General features: G+C 39.4%; 1 protein-coding gene across 1 annotated transcript in view; it reads left to right on the top strand.

The window, feature by feature from the left end:
• CNTNAP2 (contactin associated protein 2) overlaps positions 1-24496 on the top strand; it is a 1282126-nt gene that overhangs the window by 626895 nt on the left and 630735 nt on the right. Inside the window, exons 5-7 of the mRNA XM_063304201.1 lie at positions 6899-7108; positions 14674-14858; positions 21745-21888. Coding sequence (XP_063160271.1) covers positions 6899-7108; positions 14674-14858; positions 21745-21888 — 539 coding nt within the window. The remainder of the gene's footprint in view (positions 1-6898; positions 7109-14673; positions 14859-21744; positions 21889-24496) is intronic.

Here is a 24496-nt window from a genome sequence, read left to right on the forward strand (position 1 = left end):
CATACTTACATTAAACAATATGCTTTGATACAGTTGCATTCACAAAAGAAATGAAGGAAAAAAGAGATTATGAAAAGGAAGAAAATTAAAGAATATTCCATCTGGTCATATATTGTTACCCTTGTTCATGTTGTTATTTTTGCTACAGCTATTCAACAATGGCCACATCAGAATTCCATACTCCTTAAGGAAAATACGGATGTGTCACATACAATTCATTGTATATTTACTGCACTTCACAGCCAAGGGTTGAATGGGGAAAGTGGGATTTTGCTGATGTTTGCATACCCTTGAGAAGTTAGCATGTGAAACTGAAACAAAGACTTAGTTTTTCATTACCTGGCCTCTCCACCAAAATATATAAGGAAATCATACTCTCTGTAGTTATGCTTAATGATCCTATCTGGGAAATATCCTGCAAACATAACTTTGATCCTTTAATGCATGAAAAGCTTACATTCTTGGATAATCTCATATTAAAAATAGTGGTTAAATCTTTGGGGTGGGGGTTGGATACCTTACTTTAGTTCTGATGTGGCTATTTTGAAAACTTTTGTGGAATTTATCTGAGTACTTTTTTGCACTTGTTCTTCAGGATGTTTAGTCCTGATGCCATAGCTGCCTCTAAAATTCCATGATGGAAGGAGGTTTTGGAAGAATCAATTATGGCTTCTTAGTATTTTTTTGCTGGAAGTCAAAGAAGATGATGAAATTGACATTAATAAATTATATGACCTCTCAAATGATGAACTTGAATGCCCTATTCTGGAAAACCAATGGAAAATTGCATTCTATAACATGAATTTTTTTTTTTTTTTAAAGATTTATATGGCCGCCCATCTAAAGGAACTCTGGGTGGCTCCACAACAACAATAAAACCAATAACTATAAACCAATCATAAAACAGTAAAACAATAAAACAATAAAACCCTGAACCTTAATTATTAATTGGTTTCCTTTTACTTTAATACAATAAATCTGAGTTGGTATAAACTGGACATCTTATAATGTTTAATAAGAGTTGTATGTAATTATCTTCCTGCTGGAGATTCAATTGAGAAATTGAAACAATAGCTCCTATGGACTGCACTAGTCCTGATATTGCCATATTTGGTGCTTTAGATCAATAATTGCTGATTAAGGATGCATATCATATACTTGACTGTGTCCCTGGCATTTGGAATCCATTAAGACATCAAGAACTGATGTTCCTTCCATCCTTCTGTAAATGTCAAGGGTTTTTTCCCCTTCTTTTTCATTTTAATTAATTTGACACAGTAATAGAAATTGCAGTTATTTCTTGGTGGCTTGCTACTGAAATTTGGTGGAACAAATTTTGGAGGCTATAAAAAAGGATTCCAGAAGTTGATTTGTGTGCTATGAGTGGATACCCCTGTATTAATGAAATAACATAGTATTTGGGCATCCCACTTTATAATATAAAAATACAGATAAATTCTAACTTGTTGCAAAAAAGAGTAGAAGATGATGATGAAAAGCAAACAGCAGAGTATTTAAATATCAAAGTTTTCAAACTATCCAGTACTGTACCAAATACAGGCCAGCAGAATGGAAGTGAGGACAGAATAATAATTATGTGTCTTTCACCTTAAATCACCTTAAAGACTCTTTGAAATTTACTCTACATGAGGTAAAAGACTGGGAAGGATTTTGATTATTCAGTTTTAAAGCATGCATTGTGCTATGCCCCAATCTGCTCCTTTCCCTCCCTTTCGTATGTTATTGCTGGTGTTGGGGAGGGAGGAGTTGCGAATATTTCCATAGGGACCACAAGGGCAGAGCCAATTTCATATATTGTCTGAATCCTCCAGAAACCACAGCACTGTAGTTCATTTGTTCATTCATTTAAAGGATGAAACTAAAGAACAGGAGTTTCTTGATAAATGAAATCTGGAATTCTGAGGGCAGCTGATACTAGAAACTGGTAAAAGTGTTGTGGGAGAGGCAAGATGGGGAGAAGACAGCTAAAGCAGACTGTAGCTGGGACCAAACGTATCAATATTCATAATTTATTTTTTTTACTTTTGATTTAGAGAGTTTTGGGATAGGGTTAGATGTTTATATAAGTGCGTGTATAATGATGAACTGGTTTTAAGAAAGTAATAGTGCTATTAACATACATGCAATATATATCAAGCTGTTCAGGCCTCCTTTACTTCTTCCACCTTAAAAAGAAAGTGTCCCTGGTGTGGATTAGGAGTTTGAAAAAGAGAAGTGATGCTATCTATTTTTTTCTGATAAATCCAACTCCAGAGGATAACTGGCTGAAAGGGAAAATTGGCAGAGTCATTTAAAAGATCATATCTGCAGTGTTATCAGTGTTATTACATATGCTGAAGTATTTGATTTATGGATGCTCACTATGTTACATTATCTCTGGAAGTTTGTGGTTCCCATGTTAGAAAGCATATGATATTAAATTTAAGAATGCTAGAATAATTTTTATGTAAGCTTTAAAAACTCATCACTATCAGCATAATGTTAGCTAAGAGAAATATTATCCTCCAAGAATGTATATACCATATTCCTTCTGCAGATGAAAATAGTTCACCTTTTAACATGCTACCAATTATCTAGAGAGTTTAAGAGTACTTTAAGACTTTGGGATAATGTTAGCTTAACAAATTCACATTAATATCTCATATAATATTTGACTCACTCTGTATTTAACTTTATTCTGTATTTCAGTACTTATTCCACTTTAGCTCTTATATTTGAAAATTATGAACCATAATTAAATTTGTTCTACATTATGAAATAATCCATAATAAAATTTCCCAGGGATGCAGAATTCACTGCTTTCTTTTAATATGGATTGTCTTCCTAATATCTAAACTGGAGAGCCTGTTTTTCAGCGAGCAAATGATTTGCTGAAAGGTTTTAACCACTTAAATTTTTAAACTAGGGCAGCTTTTATTGGGATAAAATTAATTATGAGCTGGATTTGAATAAACAATAAGTATCATTCAAAGATTATCTTCTTTGCAATTAGTAAGGAGATCCCAAGCTCCGTATAAGCAAACCTTATATTTTTATTTATTCAATTTCTATAGCCACCCAGAGTCACTTGCTGAGATGGGTGGCTATAGAACTAGAATATAAATAAACAAACAAACAAACCTACAGTGTACGTACACACTGTATTATATATGGGCCCATTATATATGGATATACTGTACATATGTTTACCATGCCTCTCAGTAGGCATAAGCCCCACAAAGGTTGACAAATGGAGTAGAAAACTTTTGTTTTATCTACTTTTTAGAGTTAAAAAACCTTCTGGTTGTGCAGTATTTATGCAGGACACTATTTGCATGAACAAGAGCTTCAGTGCAGAGACCAGCTACTTGGTTGGAGCAACGTGCACAAACAAGCAGCTCAAATAATGTTGCTGTAATCATGTAAATCTCAAGGTGTTCGCCTAAAGGAAGGTTCTTATATCACATTCTTCAAATGTATAACCTGTACATTCTTCATAATATTTTTGACAGAAATCCTTTTCTAGCTACGATTCCCTTTGATGATAATTCATGTAATTTTAAACTTTTAAAGGTGAAAGGGACCAGCTGTTACATACTGAACTGTGAAATAGTTAAACTCTAACTGCAGGATGCTTACAGTTGCCTTTTCATCTAAATGCTACAAGGGCCAGTGTGTCAAATGCATTTGCTTATGTGGTTAAACATTCCCTTTCGATGTGCTTTTGGACAATCTCCCCTTAGGGCTTAATTCAAAGTAAGCTGAAGCCTGTGAATGAATTCCTATCAACCTCAATTGACTTTAGATCAGCCCCTGGATACTAAAATATGATTGCTGCAGAATTCAAACGGAATGGTAATTCACCAGCTGTGAGGGGGTGCTGTAATGAGGAAATCAGTAGGAGAGGATACACACTGGGAAGATGAGTCTGAAGAACATATATATTACATGCTCAGGATTTGGCACTGCTGTTTATATCACTAATATAACGATTGCATAATATGCATTTTGCAAGAATAGCAGTGTTCCCTTCCCCCCATCCCAGTTATTTTTGCAACGTTCTGCTAAGCCACAATAAGTTGGTTTTTGGCCTAGCATGCTCTATGAACCTAGTAGATATAGTTTGTAAATCTTTAGGATAGTGTGTGAACTCCAACATTGCCTATGCAACACACTGTGGTTAAAACAAAGATGGTGTTAATATGCTGTGCAAACACAGTCAGTGTGTATATTTGAATTGGTAAATATGAAGAAGGCAAGAATCCCACCTATAGGAATACAGAAAGAACTAAGTATTACCTCTCCTTAGGATACCTGCTACAAATAGATTCTCTACTGGTTTTTCCATACCATATGAATAGAGGACACTCTCATAGGCACTTGTGCATTATTTGATTTAAAAGGGGGATTAATTATGTCACATGGTTCTGAGTTTAGAAACAAGAGCATAGATTTAAATGAAGGCTTTGTTGAATCTGCAGGACAGTAACCTTTTATCAGGAATTTATTGCTTTTTTAAAGGTGTTCAATGAGCATTGTGGCATTAATTATTTTGTGAGGGAAACCTAAGTAGTCCTTTGGGCCTTGCTTTAGTTCATCTGCATAACATATGTTGCAAGTAGCTAATTTGAGTGTTGTATTGATTTATAAACTAATTTCTATTCTTAATGTATGATGTGAGGTAGCGTAGGCTGTCTTTTCAATGTAAGGATTGTTTTATACTGCAAGGCTTTTTGTTATGTTGTTTCTGTAAAACAAGTTACAATAAGTAAACCTCATTACGTCCTTGGAGTATAATGCATCATATAGATATATTTATGTATTATTTGTGTTGCTTACATAAGGTAGGATTACCATATGTCCAATACTTCCTGACAATTCTGTTTTTAGAAAAGGAACACCTAATCTGCCTGGAATCTAATAATAACTAAAATGTCTGAGATTGTTCCTTTATTTTTACAAAGAATGGAGCTGCCCTCTTCCTCCCTTCCTCACCCCCTCACATTACAGTCAATCTTTCCTTCCCTCTTCCTTGTCCTCCAGCCTCACCAGGATCCAGATCTTATCCCTTTTCCCATTCTGCCCAAGAATTCACCTTTCCTTCACATCTTCTTGCTTTTGTTGTTGTGGTTAATGATGCATTTTCAGGAAGAGCATAGTTGGGAATACAAATGTGGGTTTGAGTAATATAGTTGTACATAGGAATATCAGTATGTTGGTTTGTATGTCTTCGAACGGACCTGAAAGACTTGGCCATGGAGCTCACCAAATGACTTCAAGCCAATATTCTCTTGCAGCCGACTGTATCTCCCAGAACTGTTGTTTTGGGGATAAAATGAGGACTGAGCCCCCTGCAATCGTCCTTGAAGTCTTATATGGGGGAGGGGAGTGGCCGGGTATGTTGTTCTGTGAGGTAGGCGCTAGGAAACAAAAGGTACACTTCTGACATTCCATAAAATGACATTCTTTAATCGAAGTGATGCGAAGTATGCCCCTCCTGTCAGACATAGTGGGATGGGTAGAAACAACTGGAGGCATGTGATCCCATGCCAAGGAGGGCTTTATAGCTGACAACCAGCATCTTAAATTCTACCTGGAAATACACTGGGAGCCAGCACAGCTCTGATTTGCTTCCTGTGGAGGTGGAGCAGGTGATACAGAAAGTTCACTGCTATATCAATGTTTAATAATGTTTACATTTTAACATCTTACACAGCTTATATTCAATGGCGGTGCAATATTACCTGAATATTTTACAGCAACGTGGCCTAGTATAATTCCTAAATCTGTTAATATTATTACAGTTGTTCAAACTTGATGATGAAGTTTAGTCTTGTACGTGCTTAACCCAAAGTAAAATTAACAAACTATTCAAAGTTATCAAAGCTTCATATTTGGAGATTGGCTTTATTTTCACTAGGAGTAAACTTTGGAGTTGCAATTAAATTGTTTTAAACACAATCTATTGAAGGTATCAGTCCTATCCATGTTTATTCATGACTATAAGGCTTCCATCCACGCATCCACCTTCCTCCCTTTCTTTTGGGAAATTGCATTGACATAAAAAGAAAAAGAAATAAAAGGATTTTTGTTGTGACATTTCAGTGGTCTGGTCGAGGCCACCGAATGTGTGCTGGGGAATCACAAGCTCGTGGTTACCATTAATGATCTAAGTTATCATGATCAGCCAAGCATTCTGGTTCACAATGCAAACTGGTAGTGCTTGGTGAAAACTTCAGAAACTTTCCTCTTTTATGCTGCCATATGTTATATATGTGTTCCAATTACATTCAAGCATGCCACAGCTGTTGCAAGAGTGAAGAACATTTTAAAACGTATAATCCTGATGTGGTATACTCAGGTAATTGCTTTTTGGCTCTCTCCACATGGTGGTCATCGTTCAATGATAGAAGACATGTTTAGATGTAGATTTTTCAATGCTCTTGGAAACTCTGATCTCTTACTGAAAGTTTCCTTCATAAATCCCCATGGTGCATTTAGGTTGATGGCAAGGCCCAGTATCTATGACATTTTGTGCTCATTGAAGCATCTTCAATAGTATCTTCAGGCAGCACTTCAGATCAATAATAAAAAAAAGTCATCTGAAGATGAAATAAATGTTACATTTGTTTAATTCATTATCAGGGAGAAAGGCCCATACATTTAATAATATATTGAGTCACCATTTTACAGTATACTGCTTTGATAAATAATAGTCAGGATAAATTATTTTATAATTATATAAATTGATGTGATGTGCTATTTGAAATATCTAAGGACCAGATCACACATTCCTGAAATATTTGCTTGCCCGTTTGGATATAAATATATGTCCTTTTGTTTTACTTAGCCTCAGCAGTACATAACCACTCAGTTATAATTTTATTTTCCTCTTTAGGGGCTGATGTTATCAATTTTGATGGCCGTGCTGTATTGCCGTACAGATTTGGACACAAGAAGAAAACGTTGAAAACGCTAAAAGATGTCATTGCTCTGAAATTTAAAACCACAGAAAGTGAAGGCGTACTCTTCCATGGAGAAGGCCAGCAAGGAGATTATATCACCCTGGAGCTGAAAAAGGCCAAACTGGTCCTTAATTTAAATTTAGGTATGGCTTAAAAAAAACCAAAAAGCCTTACTCTGCCCCAGCCTTAGATTTATAACTCTAAATGTATCCCTTCCTTTTTCTAAAAGAAGTAACTGAAATCAGTTTCTAGGTAGAGTGAAGAACCTTCCATAAAGCTAGAAGGATATAGATTTATTTTGGGAGCATTTATCTAGAAATGAAATCAATTATCAAGCTTGATTTTTTTTTTTTAGCTCTATAGTTTTCAAGCCCATGGGGGAAGATATTCATATCCCTGATTGTGATTTTGTACTATCCCATCACCTAATCCTCCTGCCCTCATACATTAGTGCTAGCAAAGTAGGGAGCCTGCTCCATCTGTGGGCTTTCCCTTAGTGCCTTGTGGAAGGAGATTGCAGTCATTAAGTAGTTTCAAGTTCAGACCCTTTGGCATCAATCCATGGTTGCTAAAGGCCATATGGCAAGGAGGGCGGGCCATCTTCGGGGAAGATGCCCCCGGCATTTGCTACCGGTGGCATGTTCCAGCCCTCTGCGCTCAGACCCAGGCCCTGGTCAGCAGATCCATAGGGGCCCTGGTTTCCGGCTGCTGCTTTTTAATGCCAGGTCAGTTAATAACAAGGCCCCCCTCATATGTGACTTGATCACTGAGGAGGGGGCAGACCTGGCATGTATTACCGAGACCTGGCTGGGCCCTGAAGGGAGGGTGCCCCTTTCGGAAATGTGCCCAGCTGGGTTTATGGTATGGCACCAGCTGAGATGCCAGGGCAGGGGAGGAGGGGTGGTTGTTGTCATCTGAGAGTCTCTTGTGACCTTCAGGGGCCGTGCTCCACAAGTGGCCGGCTGTGAGACCCTGTAATTCAAGTTGGGCTCCCGAGAACAGCTGGGAGTGTTGCTGCTGTGCCAGCATCCCTGCTGCATGGCAACCTCCCTGCCTGAGCTGCTCGAGGCCATCTTGGGGCTGGTGGTGGAGTTCCCCAGGCTCATGGTTCTGGGGGACTTCAACCTGCCATCCCTGGGGCATGCCTCAGAGGCAGCTCAGAAGTTCATGGCTACCATGGCAGGCATGGGCCTGTCCCAGATAATTCGGGACCCAACACGAAACAGTGGCCTCACCCTGGACTTGGTTTTCTTGTCGGAGCAGTGGCAATGTGATCTGAGGGGAGAGTTACAGCTGTCCCCTTTGTCATGGTCAGACCATGCCCTGGTGGCCCTGAGATTCTCTTATGCCATCCCCCCTCTGCAGGGAGGCAGGACCCATTTGGTTGGTCCGCCCCCGGTGACTGATGGACCTGGTAGCGTTTCAGAGGGAGCTGGGGGTTATACCCGGTGATCTGCTGCATGGTCCAGCAGAGGCCCTAGCTGCAGCCTGGAATAGGGAGGCAGCAACGGCCTTGGACAGGATCACGCCTGTGCAGCCTCTCTTGTCCCATCAAACCCTGCACTCCCCATGGTTTATGGAGGAGTTGAGGGTTCTGAAGAGGGTTAAGAAACACATAGAGCACCGCTGGAGGAAGATAAAGACTGAATTCGACTGAACACAGGTTAGAGCCACTATTAAGGCCTACCTTGTGGCGATAAAAGCGGCGAAACATCAATACTTCTCCAGTCTTATTGCGTCCACAGAATGCTGCCCAACGGCCCTGTTTAAGATCACTTGATCCCTTTTGGGGAAGGTGGGCTCCATGACCCACCTACAGGGACATGGAGAGGAATTTGCTGAGCATCTGCAGGACAAAATTGCTCGGATCCACTCCAAGTTGGACTCAAGGTGTGAGGCTTGGTCTGGAGAGATACCAGGGTAACGGGCTTACCCAGTTATCTGGGAGCAGTTTGATCCTGTTGGACCTGTGGAAGTGGACAGGATCCTACGGACAGTAAATGCCACCACATGCCATCTAGACCCTTGCCCCTCCTGGCTAGTAAAAACAGCCTGGGAGGTAACATGTGGTTGGGTCCATGTGACTGTTAATACATCCTTGAGAGAGGGGGTGTTTCCAGCTACCTTTAAAGAGGCATTGGTGCACCCCCTCCTCAAGAAGCCATCGCTGGACCCTACTGTTCTGGACAATTTTCATCCAGTCTCCCACCTTCCCTTTTTGGGGAAGGTGGTTGAGAAAGTGGTAGCTTTGCAGCTCCAGAGGGTCCTGGAGGAAACGGATTATCTGGACCCCTTTCAGTCAGGTTTCAGGCCCGGATATGATATGGAAACAGCATTGGTCACACTTATGGATGATCTCTGGAAGAAGCAGGATGGAGGCAGTGCATCCATCCTGGCTCTTCTTGACCTCTCAGCAGCTTTCGATACCATCGACCATGGTATCCTTTTGGGGCAACTCAGGGAATTGGGGGTGGGTGGCGTAGTTTTATGCTGGTTCACCTCCTTCCTCCAGGGCCAATCCCAGTCGGTGTTGATAGGGGAGGAGAGATCGGCCCCACAGCCCCTTCTTTGTGGGGTGCCACAGGGATCAGTATTCTCCCCTCTCCTTTTGAACATCTACATGAAACCCCTGGGCGAGATCATCTGTCACCATGGGATGAGGTATCATCAGTATGCTCATGATAGTTGTATATCTCCACCCCGTGTGAAGTAAGTGATGCTGTGACTACCCTCTCTGAGTGTCTGGGGGCTGTGGGGGCCTGAATGGGGAACAACAGGCTTCAACTGAACCCTGGTAAGACCGAGTGGCTGTAGGTTAATGGTTCTTCCGTATCTGGGACATTAACATCTCTGGTTCTGGATGGGGTTGCACTGCCCCAGACAGACCCGGTGCATAACTTGGGGGTCTTCCTGGACTCATGGCTCCTGCTCAGAGAGCAGGTGGCAGCCGCGGCCAGGAGAGCCTTTGTGCAGCTACAAGTTGTGTACCAGTTACTCCCCTTCCTGGATCGGGAGGCCCTTCAAACAGTCACTCATAGCCTTGTTATCTATTATATAGACTATTGCAATGCGCTCTACATGGGGCTACCCTTGAAAAGTATCTGGAAGCTCCAGCTGATCCAGAATGCAGCTGCACGAGCTGTTTTTGGTGCCCCCAGAAGGGCACATGTAACACCGCTGCTGTGTGAGCTGCATTGGGTACCAGTTTGCTTCCAGGTCCAATTCAAGGTGTTGGTTATTACCTTTAAAGACCTACATGGCATGGGGCCAGGTTACCTGAGGGACCGCCTCTTCCCCATTACATCAACCCATCCCACCCGATCATGCAGAGAGGGCATGCTGTGGACCCCATCTGTAAGAGAATTTCATCTGGCAGAGTCCAGGAAGCAGGCCTTCTCTGCAGTAGCTCCCACCCCATGGAACATGCTGCCCCCGGAAGTGAGATTGGCCCCATTGTTCCTGGCCTTTCGGAGGAGTCTGAAGACCTGGTTCTGCTGCCTCACTTGTGGTGGAGTGGAGAATAGATCTACATGGGGATGGTTGCTATAGACCACTCCTCCCACACTTGGACTGTTTTAGATTCTTCACTACCTGTATTCTTTATTTTTACCTTTATTTATATTATTTATTACTGTATTTTATTCTGTCTATTTTATGGTTGTTGTTTTTAATCGATTGTTGTAAACCACCCAGAATCCCCCTATGGGAGGAGATGGGCGGGGACTTAGAAGATAGATAGATAGATAGATAGATAGATAGATAGATAGATAGATAGATAGATAGATAGATAGACAGACAGACAGACAGACAGACAGACAGACAGACAGACAGATAGATATGACAGAAATGCAGGGTCAGCAAACTCAGAGGGTTTTAATATCTGGCCATGTTTTTATTTTAGGTGATCCTTCATAACACAGAACTAATCAATATAATGAATGGATAACTTTGGCAATGTTACTTGCTGTAGGAAATGTGAATTGCATGGGTACCACATGATGGGAATGGAATGATTGAAACAATCTCTACCTTAATTCTGATGTGCAGTTTTCTAGGTTCCATCTGAGGTATCTGAGAACCAGATCATGCACATACACACACATACACATTTCTTAAATATATGCTTGCTTGTTTAAGAACTGACACCATTAGTCCCAATAATGACCTGACTCATGCACAGTTGAAATATGCAGAATTCAGATTTATTGAGCTTAGTGTACAGAACAAGAGAAAAGCTGTGATTGAAAGCTTCCTGCCTAAACTAACTAATTCAAACTTTCCAGCACCCCTCTTCCCCCTCCTATCCCTTTCCCATCTTAGTTCTAACAGTCAGCCATACCAGGCACAGATGTCTCTGGCAGTACGACCTTGACTCCCCCCTGTCAGCCCAAACAACAAGGCTTCACACTCTCTCCTGTTCCACCCTCCCATCCAGCTCTTGACATGCATTGACTCATCATGGCAGACAAGCATGATCAGATGATTCAGCAATCCTTTGATTGTGGAGTCTGACAGCTTGTTTGGATATAAAGCCTAAGTGATTAGGTTAACTTTTTATATTAAACAGAGCAAAACCCATCAGTTCCCCTATCCTGCCTCACTACATTTTCTGCTTTTAGCTGGTTTTCCTTATCTGACTTCTAGTACCAGGACTGTAAAGGAATTCAGAGATGACCTTGGAGAAGGTATGAAAGAATGATTAAGAAGTGACTAGCAGAAAAGATTACAGAGCCTAGAAACTGAAGCAAACATGATAAAATGAAAATAACTCCACCTTGATTTTGCTTAGTATCACATGGGGCAGAGAGAAACAGTAGGTGCATTACTAATAGAGGAAGTTGTATGAGAAACAGAACTGAGAAATTACCATGGTAGTATCATTCATTATCCCCTCATGCACACAGGCAAAATTACAATATGTAAATATGTTACTCATAAACATCTACATCATGCCATCTCCATAGACAACCAAGTGCTTGTTCAATGAGGATGTTCTTGAGTGTAGCTAGTGTTACATACAGTACATATCTACATTTGCTTGCTTGCTTGGAGTCATGTTGTAAGGAAGAGCCAGTCCAAGTTGAGTGAGGAAGTAATGAAATCTGAGCATAGACTTTAGGTTTGATTCAAAAGGCCTGTTTGTATATTTATTTAAGCTGCATTATACTGCATATCTAATTTTGAAAAAAAAAGGCCCCATTATTTTTAATTTATCAAGGTAAATCAAAAATCAATTTATCAAGAAAATAAATGAGGCTGCCATGTAACTTATTGCACCATCTACTTCAGTACTGGAAGTGGCTTTTCAGATTTCAAACAGGGCTTTTTCCTGACTCTGCTTAAAGAAGTTGTTCTTTTATCTGGGCCCAAATGTTGCATGCAGAGCATATGCTTTGCTACTGAGCTACAACCTTTACTGTATTTTATTTATTTATTTATTTATTTATTTATTTGATTTGATTGATTGATTGATTTAGATAGCCACCCATCTTACTTGCATGTGACTCTGGGCGGCATACACAATTAAAACAAAACTAAACGATCAATATAATTTATCCATTAAAACAGTTAAAAACAATTAAAACAGTTAAAAACAATTTAGGGTTTTACCACTGTTCCCATAGAAAGAACCTCAGCTACTATACCTGGTTTATTTTTTACTTTATCATAAACACCATTAAACACTTTATAGCAGGTTCTTCCCACACTTTTAAAGCTTATACAAAAATAAAAGCAGATTTTCTACAGTAATCGCAAGCAGATGTCCAATATGCTCAGATGTTACCCTATTATTAATTAGCAGAGGTATGCCTCGGGTATGGTTGAATTCCAAAGTGAATCAGTCCACTCAAACTGAATCTGTGGCTGTACAAGGTAACAGGGTACATGTGAACCAACCCGAACTAAATCAGGAGGCTTCATAGATAAATAGATGATGTGAAGCACTGCAGAAAAGAAGATTCCTGCCTTGATTTTTTTTTTTAAAAAAACCTGCTCTGTCTTGTCTCCAGTGGTTCATCAGAGTCTTTCTAGTCAGAGCATTTGGAGAAGTCGTATGTTTAAATAGGTACTGGGGTATATCTCCAAGGAAACACAACACTGTCTGCTAATAAATTTACTAGGTGATTAATAACATCTCAGCTTTGGTGACTCTGCAGTGGCAGCTGAGGAAGAAGGTGCTAGGACCAAGGAGAAGGTACAACCCCTATTTAGGATGAGAGGAGATAAGAGGTGGAGCAACCAAAGTGGAGTCCAAAAATTAACACTGATGTACATCAGGAAAAGGGGGTACAATTAACAAGTAAGTAGGGGAGCTGGGGAAAACAGCCTTATGCTAAAACAATTCATAGAGAGAAGCCCAAGAGGGATTTTTGGTAGGAGCAAATCTGAAAGTTCTTATCAGGCATCTTGGTTACCAACAGCCTCACTTTGAAACTGCTGGCATCCAGAAGGAGGGCTATAAACCAGTTTGATTTACAGGGCTCTCATTGCCTGTATATTTCCTTCACCCTGAATGTACCGGTTGTTGAAACTCCAACTTTTTTTTTAAACTATTTTCTAGAATACTCTGTGGAATTGCCAGTAAGTATCTGTGAGATTGTAAATCAATAAACACTAGCTTTGCATGCAAAATTGCAGATTCTCATTATCAAAGAGCATGGATTATGCACATAAAGGGGATTAGAAATTCCTCTTCCTATCTCACCAACAGCTGCATCCCAGATGAAACTTATTCAGGTCACAAATTCCTCTCTTCTCTTGCTGACAACTTTGTTGAACAGAAAGAAGGAAAAACTGGAGCAGGGGGAAGGAGAGATTTGCTAATCCTTACCAACATGGAGAAATTGGATGAAGAAGGGAAGATTATAGGAACTTTAACCAAGTTATCCTTAGGTTTATAACATGAAGGGGAGGAGGAATAGACTTGTGTACTGGGTTTCAGAAGAAATGTGTACATTGTTCTTGTTGCTCTAATGTATACCACTTAGAATTATCCAGACTGAAGTGGTATCTATACCATAAAAATAATAAAATGACGGGCATAGAATTAGAGGTATTCTAGATATGCCATGTGAAAGCTAGGAGAATAGTGCTACCCAGACTGTTGAAATATAATATGTTCTGGAATTTAGGGAATGTGACAGTTGGCTAAAGATAATTTAGCTAAAACCACCACCGTTAATGCGATATAAGAGTTAAATCCTACATCCTACCCTAGCCCGGACTATGGGCTCTTTTATCATTACCATCAGATATGTCCAAGGCAGTCTCACAGTGGCAGCACCCATATGTGTACTGATCTCATCGGAAAGATACGATGATGTGTTATGTCTCAATGATAAGAAACAGTCTTGATCCCTCTATCATGCCAACCTTTTCAAGGCATGGAGAGGAAGAAAAAAGCCCATATGTGATAGGCTAGAATGAGAATTGACAGCCCAAAGTCATCAAGTCCTAGTCTAATATCTTAATGACTAACCATAGTGGCTCCTGTCATTTTGGCATAAGTACATAGCAGTAAGTTTCTTACATAATTTCAGTGACAGATTTTTACAAGGCATTAAAAGTGATTTTAAAAAATTGCTTCATTTCATTAAATTTATCATAGCAGACTCTGGTAGGCTTACACAATATAATACTAAATTAAAACAATTAAAAACATTAAACATCAAAAACAAGTATTTTCTTATCTTCTGCTTTTTCACAGGTAGCAACCAGTATGGCTCAATTTATGGACACACATCTGTGACTACAGGTAGCCTTTTGGATGACCACCATTGGCATTCTGTTTTAATAGAGCGTCATGGGAAAAACATCAATCTCACACTTGACAGACACTTGCAGCAGTTTCGGATCAATGGGGAATTTGACCACTTGGATCTGGACTATGAGGTATACAACCATCCATTGCTATTCAGTTTGTTGCTGGGTGCCCTTCTATCATGTGTATATACACATTTGCAATTGCACACAAGGCATGTTTTCAGAACTTACAATATGCACATAATATTTCAGCACTGATTTAGAAAATAGCCACTTCTAGATCTCAAATAAGTTCAAAGCTGTCAGTTCTAGCAACAGACTATGAGAAATAATCAGCTCAAACAAGCACATATTTAGCAGAGGGGAACATTAGTTTGGATAAAGTTAAAAGTTCTTATTTTCAGGCTTTTTACTCTAAAAAGTCAAATCAAAATTGTATTAATATTTTGAGCTGTAAACTGCTTGCAGGCAGTTATAAATCTGATAGTATACATATTTAATAAAGAAAGAAATAAAATAAAGACCTAATGATTACATGGACATATCCATATTGTGTGTGTTTGGGCAACAGTACGGAAGTGGTTAGCCATTGCCTTCTACGAACCTTTTTCAATTTCCCTAGGGTTTTCTTTTGGTTTCCTTTCTGAGCACTAACTAGATCCAACCTTGCTTAGCATTTCTGAGATCGACAAATTTTGGCTAGGTGCTATCACCTTCTGTGATATTTTTCATATGGATGTGTAAAAAAAGAACAACCTGTATCTATAGAACAGAAAAACAAATTGAATTCTTGATACCTAGCACATAGACTTTTACCCTACAGTAATACTATATATCTATATCTATATAGGCTAATATACTAATATTCTTCCATTCACATATATATGGATCTTTCATACATTAATACCTGCATACATATGAAGTAGAATAACTTAAGATAATAATAAATAGAACAAGACAAACATATACTATATATAAATAATTTTATTAAACATTTTAAAATCAAAGGTAAAAACTAATACAAAATAATATAAAGTAAGGAAGAAAATAAAATAAAAGGAAAGGAAAGGAATCAAAGAGAGAGCTAAAAGTGTAAGAAGGAAAAAGAAAAAAGATACAAAGAAGCGGCTTCCAATCTTCTTTACAGCAGTTATAAGTACAATTATAAATTTACAGTACCTCTTTCTCTAAAGTTACATCATGAATCTCTTCTTTCTATAATCTATCCAGTCTAATCCTCAAAACCATAAATCATAAGTTCATTTTTTTCTGTTTCATGCAAAAAGTCTATAAGGGTTTCCAGTCAACAATAAACATAGATATTGTCTTTTCTCTAATCAAACAAGTCAGTTTGGCCATCTCAGCAAGTTCTGTCATCCCCACCAACCATTCCTCCATTTTAGATATTGCCAAATCTTTCCATCTTTGTGCATACAATAATCTTGCTGCAGTTATCATATACAAAAACAAAGTTCCATGACTTTTTTCCAACTGTTGTCCATAAGTCCCAAGAGGAAGACTTCTGGTCTCTCAAACAAGACATTAGTTAAAAGCTTCATAACAGGGTTTTTTAAAATTCAAACAACGATGTTAACTCCTATACAAAGCCCAATGGAGGTTTATAAATTATATTACATTACACCACCCATCTCACTATAAAAGTGACTTTGAGTGACAGAATCCCATGAATAATTACATGGTGGGAGGTCAGAGTGCATCCCATGTGGCATGAATATCCTTCCTTAACCTTTGCACCCTACATATGTGTGGACTTCAACTTCCAGAATTATCCAGCCACTGTGGGCATTGCAGAGAATTCTGGGACTTTATATTCAAATGTTTGAAGCCTGCCGAAGTTAGATAAGGGTGCTATAAAATATTTTATATACCCTAAAAGAAATGCTGTTTGGTTTAGGGGAAGCTTCTTTGGTTTGGAGAAAAATCTTTGGGGAGAGAGGTAAAGAGTTTGGATTTTAGTGTTTCTTGTTAGAAGACACACTTCTGGATGCATTGCCTCATTGTAGCTTCTCAGCTGGTGTCCACCAGGGCCCATAGATGAGGTCAAAGTTTGTATAGGGTTTTTCCTCTTTGATTCTTTTATGTTCCCTCTTTGATACTACTTGGCATCTTCTAATTGGTTAGACTGATATTGTCAGGACTATCATCACTTCCTTTCCTTCTGTTTGTTACCATAGCTCCCCTCTCTGTTTGGTAATGAAGGAACTACCAGGCCATGCTACAAATGGTCTAGCAAACTGCATGGCCTTTCATTCTTTTGCTTAAGACACAGCCAGCATTTTATTTAGGAAGGAAAAATTGAGGTTTCATGGCTTGGGAGCATTACCTCAGACGGCATGAACAACAAGTTGAATATGAGACAGCTTCTAGAAGGACTTACATAATTCTGGGCTGCATTACAAGAAGCACTGTATCAGTGATGTGTGCACTAATCTATATTTATGAGATTACACCTGGAGTACTGTATACAGTTCTGGGCACCACATTTCCAGAAGGATATTGACAGGTTAGAATGAGTCCAAAGATGATGTTTTATACTTGAGGATATGTACTATGAGGATAATCTGAAGGAAATTAGATTGTTCAATCTGAAGAAAAGAAGACTGAGGAGACATATGATATTAGTGTCCAAGTACATAAAAGACTGCCATGGAAAAGATGATTAGGAACTATTTTCTGTTTTGGATGCAGAAATTACATCTAAAAACAATGGGTACAAGTTGTAATTACTTAGATTTCACTTAAATATAAAGAAAAACTTCCCAATCATAAGTCTGAACAAGAGTGGAACAATCTACCTATGGAGATTATGAGTTTTCTATCTCTGGAGATATCCAAGAAGAGAATGGATAGCCATCTCTCAAGGATGCCTTAATTATTTTTCTGCACACTGCAGAGGTTTGGACTAGATTGTGGCCTTTTCCAACTCCACAGCCAGATATTTAAGCTTTCTATATAGATCTAATTTTCAAATAAATATGTTCAGAAATCCCACAGCTACATATTCCCACATTCCTTAGCTGCCTTTTGGTGACAAAGGTCTTGGAATTAAGTTGATTATACTGTGAAAATTAGCATATATTGATATTTCCCCTTAGTCTGATAAGGAAATATTTTTCAGACAAACATGTATACAAGCAATTGTTATGAAAGCTAACGTTCATATGTTAATCAGAATACCATAGAGTATTTGTCAAACTGTCTGATGAAATAAAGATATATTAGGTTCTCTATTGCCAATATTTTGCTCCAATTAGTTGAGAAACTACTGTTGATAATGAGCAATATTTTCAAGCCAGCTATGTATCCCCTTAATTATTATACCATCCAAGATACACAGATTTGGTCAGCTTCGCTGCAAGTTCCTTTGGTAGCCTAGAATACAAATTCATTAGGCATCAGACATTTAAACTCATTCAATGTAATTAGTATTCCTTAGCCAAGTATGTATCACAAGTCATCCTGTTCTGTAAAACTGCCTGGCATAACCTCTTATCTGAGGACACCAATCCAAAGTATGAGTTGGGTAGTACAGTTCATTTAGGTGCACTGTAAGCATTTTGCTGTCTTGATCGGGCAGCTGCTATACTGATTCCTTTATTTTTTCTTTTATTTTTAATATATGTGAAGAAGGCCTTTGTTGTTAGCATTCTTCATCTACCTCTTTTTTTTTTTTTTTTAATATTAGCATTTCTGATGCCAGTTGTATAATTTCAGGCTATCTCAGTATTCTTTTCTCTGGTGAGTTGGGAGTGGGGAATTTCCTCTGTCCCTTACATCAGTTAGTAAAGTAGGAGAATTATCTGTGGTTTAGATAAGTTTGGGAAGTATTTCTGTCACATCCACTTGTGTGCTCTGGCAGATAGCACACTCTGAGCTAATACATCTAATCATTTGTTTCCATTCCTTGTACTGCTGAATCACCATGAACCTTTCCTTTGTGCCCCTTCAAAGGACAACTGTATTCTATCTACTTTTCAAGGATCCACAGTATTGTATCTTCCACTAAAATCTGTCTGCAATCATGTCAAAGCTGTTTCACAGTTCCTGCAGTGCAGAATATCTTCTGTGTTTTTTGCTTTTGGATGTCAGTCTCCTTGTCTCTATTCTTAATTATTTTCCTTACAGGGAGTTGCTTCCTCTGTCAGCAATTGTTTTAACACCTTCTTTGTTTTATCTCATAAATCCTTCTCTCTTATGAACAACAGCCACTCATTTCATTGCTGCAGTTCTCATTGTTTAAACCCTGCCACAAGCTTGCACTTGCTGGAACCATATGACAGTTAGTTTCTAAGTAAAAGCAAAACATGCCACAAACATTGCAGGACTCAATGGCAGGTTCATCTTCACTTCTGTTTCTTAAGGTATCATAAGTAGAAAGATTTTCATTTCTCATTTACCTTTCAGGCTCTTAAATTAGATGAGTATAGATTTTCTACTTTAAGGGGAAAAATGTTAGTGAGACCCCTTTAAACTGTGTTTTGATTGTCCAATTAATTGGTCTGCTCCCTGGAAATGTTTATGTATGACTGAAGGATCACTTGCTAATAATGGATTTAGAAAAACATTATCTTGTGCCAGGAAAGCCACTGAATTTTAAATATTTCACATAGCACCCTAAGCTTCGCAATCCAACCTTCATGAGAACATACAGGGAGAGGCTGCAGAAGGGGAGAGAGGACAGAAAATCCATATTCCGTGGACTGTATTCCATTCACAAAAGGAACATCAGAATCTAAGTTATATGCTGGCATATAGCATGCATTACCTTGACAGCATCATCTTGCAAGATTTTGAACAGTTCAGCTGCGATGCCGTCATCTCCTGCTGTCTTGTTATTAGCAATGCTTCTTAAGGCCCATTCAACCTCAGTCTTCAGGATGTCTGGCTCTAGCTGACTGACCACACGGTCAAAGCTATCCCCGATATTGTTATCCTTCCTATACAGGTCTTCCATATATTCTTGCCACCTTTTCTTGATCTCTTCTTCTTCTGTTAGGTCCTTGCCATCTTTGTTTTTGATCATACCCATTTTGGCCTGGAATTTACCTCCAATGTTTCTAATTTTCTGGAAGAGGTCTCTTGTCCTTCCTATTTTGTTGTCTTCTTCCACTTCCATGCATTGCTTGTTTAAAAATAATTCCTTATCTCTTCTGGCTAACCTCTGGAATTTTGCATTTAATTGGGCATATCTCCCCCTATCACTGTTGCCTTTTGCTTTCCTTCTTTCTTGGGCTACTTCTAGTGTCTCAGCAGACAGCCATTTTGCCTTCTTGGTTTTCTCTTTCTTTGGGATGTATTTTGTTGCCGCCTCCTGAACATTGTTGCAAACTTCTGTCCAGAGTTCTTCCGGGACCCTATCTACTAAGTCCAGTCCCTTAAATCTATTCTTCACCTCCACTGCGTATTCCTTAGGAATATTAGTGAGCTCATATCTAGCTGATCTGTGGGTCTTCCCTAATCTCTTTAGTCTGATCCTAAATTGTGCAAGAAGAAGTTCGTGATCGGAACTACAGTCAGCTCCAGGTCTTGTTTTTATCGACTGTATAGATGTCTGCCACCTTTGGCTGCCAAGGATGTAGTCAATCTGATTTCGGTGTTGTCCATCTGGTGAAGTCCATGTATAAAGCCGTCTCTTAGGTTGTTGGAAGAGAGTGTTTGTTATGCAGAGTGAGTTGTCTTGGCAAAATTCTATCAGCCTATCTCCTGCTTCATTTTGTTCTCCCAGGCCATGCTTACCTGTAATTCCAGGTGTCATTTGACTGCCCACCTTAGCATTCCAGTCTCCCGTGATGAAAATAACATCTCTTTTAGGTGTGTTGTCCAGTAGGTGCTGCAGATCCTCATAGAACTGCTCTACTTCAGCATCTGTGGTTGGGGCGTATATTTGGATCACTGTGATGTTAGATGGCTTGCCCTGAATTCAAATTGAGATCATTCTGTCATTTTTTTGGATTGTATCCAAGCACTGCTTTAGCCACTTTACTATTAGTTATGAAGGCTACTCCATTTCTTCTGTGGTCCTCTTGTCCACAGTAGTAGATCTGGTGGTCATTTGATGTGAAGTGGCCCATTCCAGTCCATTTCAGATCACTGACGCCCAAAATGTCTATCTTTAATCTTGACATCTCACCAACAACCACATCCAATTTGCCCTGGCTCATAGATCTTACATTCCAGGTTCCAATGGTGTGTTGATCCTTAGAACATCGGATTCGTCGTTCACCACCAGCACTGTTGGCCGCTAGCCGTCCTTTTGGCTTTGAGCTAGCTGCGTCATCACATCTGGGGCTAGTTGAACTCATCCCCTGTTCCTCCCCAGTAGCATTTTGACCATCTTCCAACCTGGGGTCTCATCTTCCAATGGTATACTGACATATCTCTGGTTGTACTGATCCATTTAGTTTTCACAGCAAGAATACTGGGGCGGGTTGCCATTACCTTCCCCAGGGATCGCTTTTAGCCTGACTTCTCTGTCATGACCTTCCCGTCTTGGGTGGCCCTTCACGGTTTAGCTCATGGCATCATTGAGGTGCTCAAGCTCCAGCACCACGACAAGGTAACGATCCTTTGCTGAAGAATTTTCTGTCTACTGTAGCAGTAAGAAAACACTAGAGGTCTATTTCTCATCTCCGCGTGGTTCCTGCTTGTCTGGACACATGGTCGCAGGTTTCTGCTTGGTTCTTGCAGATAGGTCCTTGCTAGAATGTTCAACAATATATAACAGGAAAAGAATCTGCACAGGTTGCATGTGGCAGCACCTTGCTTACCCTGGCTGATTGTCAAACAAAACAAACAAAAAGAACCCCAAAAAGAACATCTCCCCAAAAGGTAATGGCAAACTGCTTCATCCTGTTGTGAAGCAAATTACACAAGTATGTCAATTTCCATGACATCATCAGGAGCTGAGCTTGATTCACTTATTTGCAGGTAAAATCTGGGGGAGAAGGGTCACATTGTCACTCTTTTATAAAATACTTCACATTTCTTTTCAAAGATAACATTTGGAGGCATGCCTTTTTCTGGGAAGCCCAGTTCAAACAGCAGAAAGAATTTCAAGGGCTGCATGGAGAGCATCATCTACAATACCAACAATATCACAGATATGGCCAGAAGGAAGAAATTGGAGCCTTCTACTGGGGTCAGTACACTGATTTGTATCACTTAAAAGGAAAAAAAGCAGTTTGCATATGTTTTTGTCTATATTTTCAATTCATTATTACACTAGATATCTTGAAATAATTTTGTGTGAATAATTACAAGCTGCTTTAAGAACTTTTTTTTAATTGATCTTTGAAATGTTTTCCTGTGAAGCTCCACATACTATCAGTAGTAAAAACCATTTCTTTCAACATATTTGGGATTTCAAGAGATAAAAAAGAAAAGTATTGGACAATTTTATTTTACGTTTACTGGTTGTTTGGAGGCATTAGTGTTTAAACTCATAAACCAGATTGCAATTTGGAAAAAAATTCTTAAAGAAAATTTAAAGTATGTGCATAAGCACCTTAAACCAGCTTATTTGTGTCCCTGGGGGCTACTTTTTTTTTTTTTTTAAATGTTTTGTTTTTCTTTCCACGGCTGCTCTTACCATAAGGGATTTAAGAAGCAATCACTTTCAGGCAACCACATCATTCAAAATAACATACAGGGTACTCTGTAGCCTATCCTGCTAAACAAGGCTAGCTCAGGGTACTTAGTAGGTCCCAGGTGGCCGCATTTTTTTTATGTCCTTTGATGGGTGCAATTTTATAGATGTATTGATTTTTATGGGTTATCTGAATTATCTTGGCTACTTTTTTCAAACAGCAAAATAAGTTGCATGGCATTATAAAATGTTTGTCAAGGAATATTATATATTGTCGCGTAAGTCTCTGGTGCGCCCTTTGGAATGGGTAACCCACCTTACATTGGATTAATGAATTTAGATAATGTGTTATGAGTGCATGGAATAAATAGCCCAGAGCTTACATGTGTGATAACAGAAGATTTGAATATCACTTCACTGTTTGTAATATTCTTTTTAAAAAAATCAAAGATTTAAACTTTTAGTAACAGTTTAATTGTTATGGGACGCGGTGGCGCTGCGGGTTAAACCGCTGAGCTGTCGATCGGAAGGTCGGCGGTTCGAAACCGCGCAGCGGGGTGAGCGCCCGTTGCTCGTCCCAGCTCCTGCACACCAAGCAGTTCGAAAACATGCAAATGTGAGTAGATTAATTGGTACCGCTTCGGCGGGAAGGTAACGGCGTTCCGTGAGTCGTGCTGGCCACATGACCCGGAAGTGTCTATGACAACGCCGGCTCCAAGGCTTTGAAACGGAGATGAGCACCGACCCCTAGAGTCGGACACGACTGGACTTTACGTCAAGGGAAACCTTTACCTTTACCTAATTGTTATAAGTATATGTTTTACTAAAGGAAAAACAAACATACAGCCATATCTTGCTACTTTACAAGAAGCAGGAATTAGGGTTACTTGGTTACCTTTTAAGCAGAATTAGGAAACTTGTAGTGTATTAAATGCAGGTCTTTATTTAACAGTGTTCTAGTGTTTATTTACTTAGTAAACACATTTATATGGCAGCCCAATTCACACACAGTGACTCCTGGCAGCTTAGAGAATTAAAAACCATAAAAATACATTACAAAACCCACAGCAGCAGCAAACACATTCAAATCAACCACTTGATTGGCTCTGAAGTTGCTCCCCCAGACCTGCTGACAAAACCACATCTTCCGCACCTTCCAAAAAAGGAGGACGGAGGGGGCCAATCTTATCTTTTTGGGAATGATGTTCCAAAGGATGGGAGCCACCACAGAGAAGGCCCTTTTCCTAAGACCCACTAGATGTACCTCCCTGAGTGGACCTGCAACTTGCCCTGCCTCTCTGCTCTGATGGGCCAGGTGGATGTGACTGGGGAAAGGCAGTCCTGCAAATAACCTGGTCCCAAGCCATGAAGGGCTTTAAATAGCCAGCACCTTGAACTGGATCCAGAAGCAAGTCGGCAACCAATGCAGCTCCGGCAAAAGAGGTGACACACGTACAAATCTAGGCTTGTGCAAAGCTATGCAGGCCACTGTTAATATCATTGCCCTTTACCTTCTTCAATAGTCTGGCCAAGATTTCTCTTTGTTTTAGCTGCTGTTATTGGTTTTGTTGTACTGTGCAATTCTTATTTCAAATCATCAGTTTTTAATCCTACAGTTTTTTAAAAAAATGTTCCACATTTTTTTTTCATAGGCCTTCTTGTGGTCTCAAGCCTGGTACTGAGTAGTATAGATTCTGGAAACCGTAGGCCATCAGTTTTTCTCTTTTAAAACAGTCCCTTTCCAACCTACGAGAATTATTACTGTTTTTTAAAAAATCCCTTTTTCTTCACTCCCTCATTCAACATTTGAATATTCCATCTTTGGATTCAAGATTATTTCCCACTTGTTACTGCAGCCATCTTCATGTTTCTGTCTGTTCTTATTTATAGATTCCCTTCTCTTCCTCTTTTGCTCTGAGAGTTACTTTATACCACTGCTCTTCAGCTATCTTCAAAGAAGCCAAAAACTGGCTAAGCAGCATGACCTAGAGTGACTAGACGACCTTTATATATTACAGGTAGTCTTCACTTAAGACCATTCATTCAGCAACCGTTTCAAATTACGATGGCACTGTAAAAAAGGATTTACAACCTGTGCCCAAAATTATGACTGTTGCAGTGCCCCCGCAGTCATGTGATCAAGATTCAGGTGCTTGGCAGC

This window comes from Candoia aspera, chromosome 4 (genome assembly GCF_035149785.1).
Source record: "Candoia aspera isolate rCanAsp1 chromosome 4, rCanAsp1.hap2, whole genome shotgun sequence".
In the NCBI taxonomy this organism is placed as follows: domain Eukaryota; kingdom Metazoa; phylum Chordata; class Lepidosauria; order Squamata; family Boidae; genus Candoia; species Candoia aspera.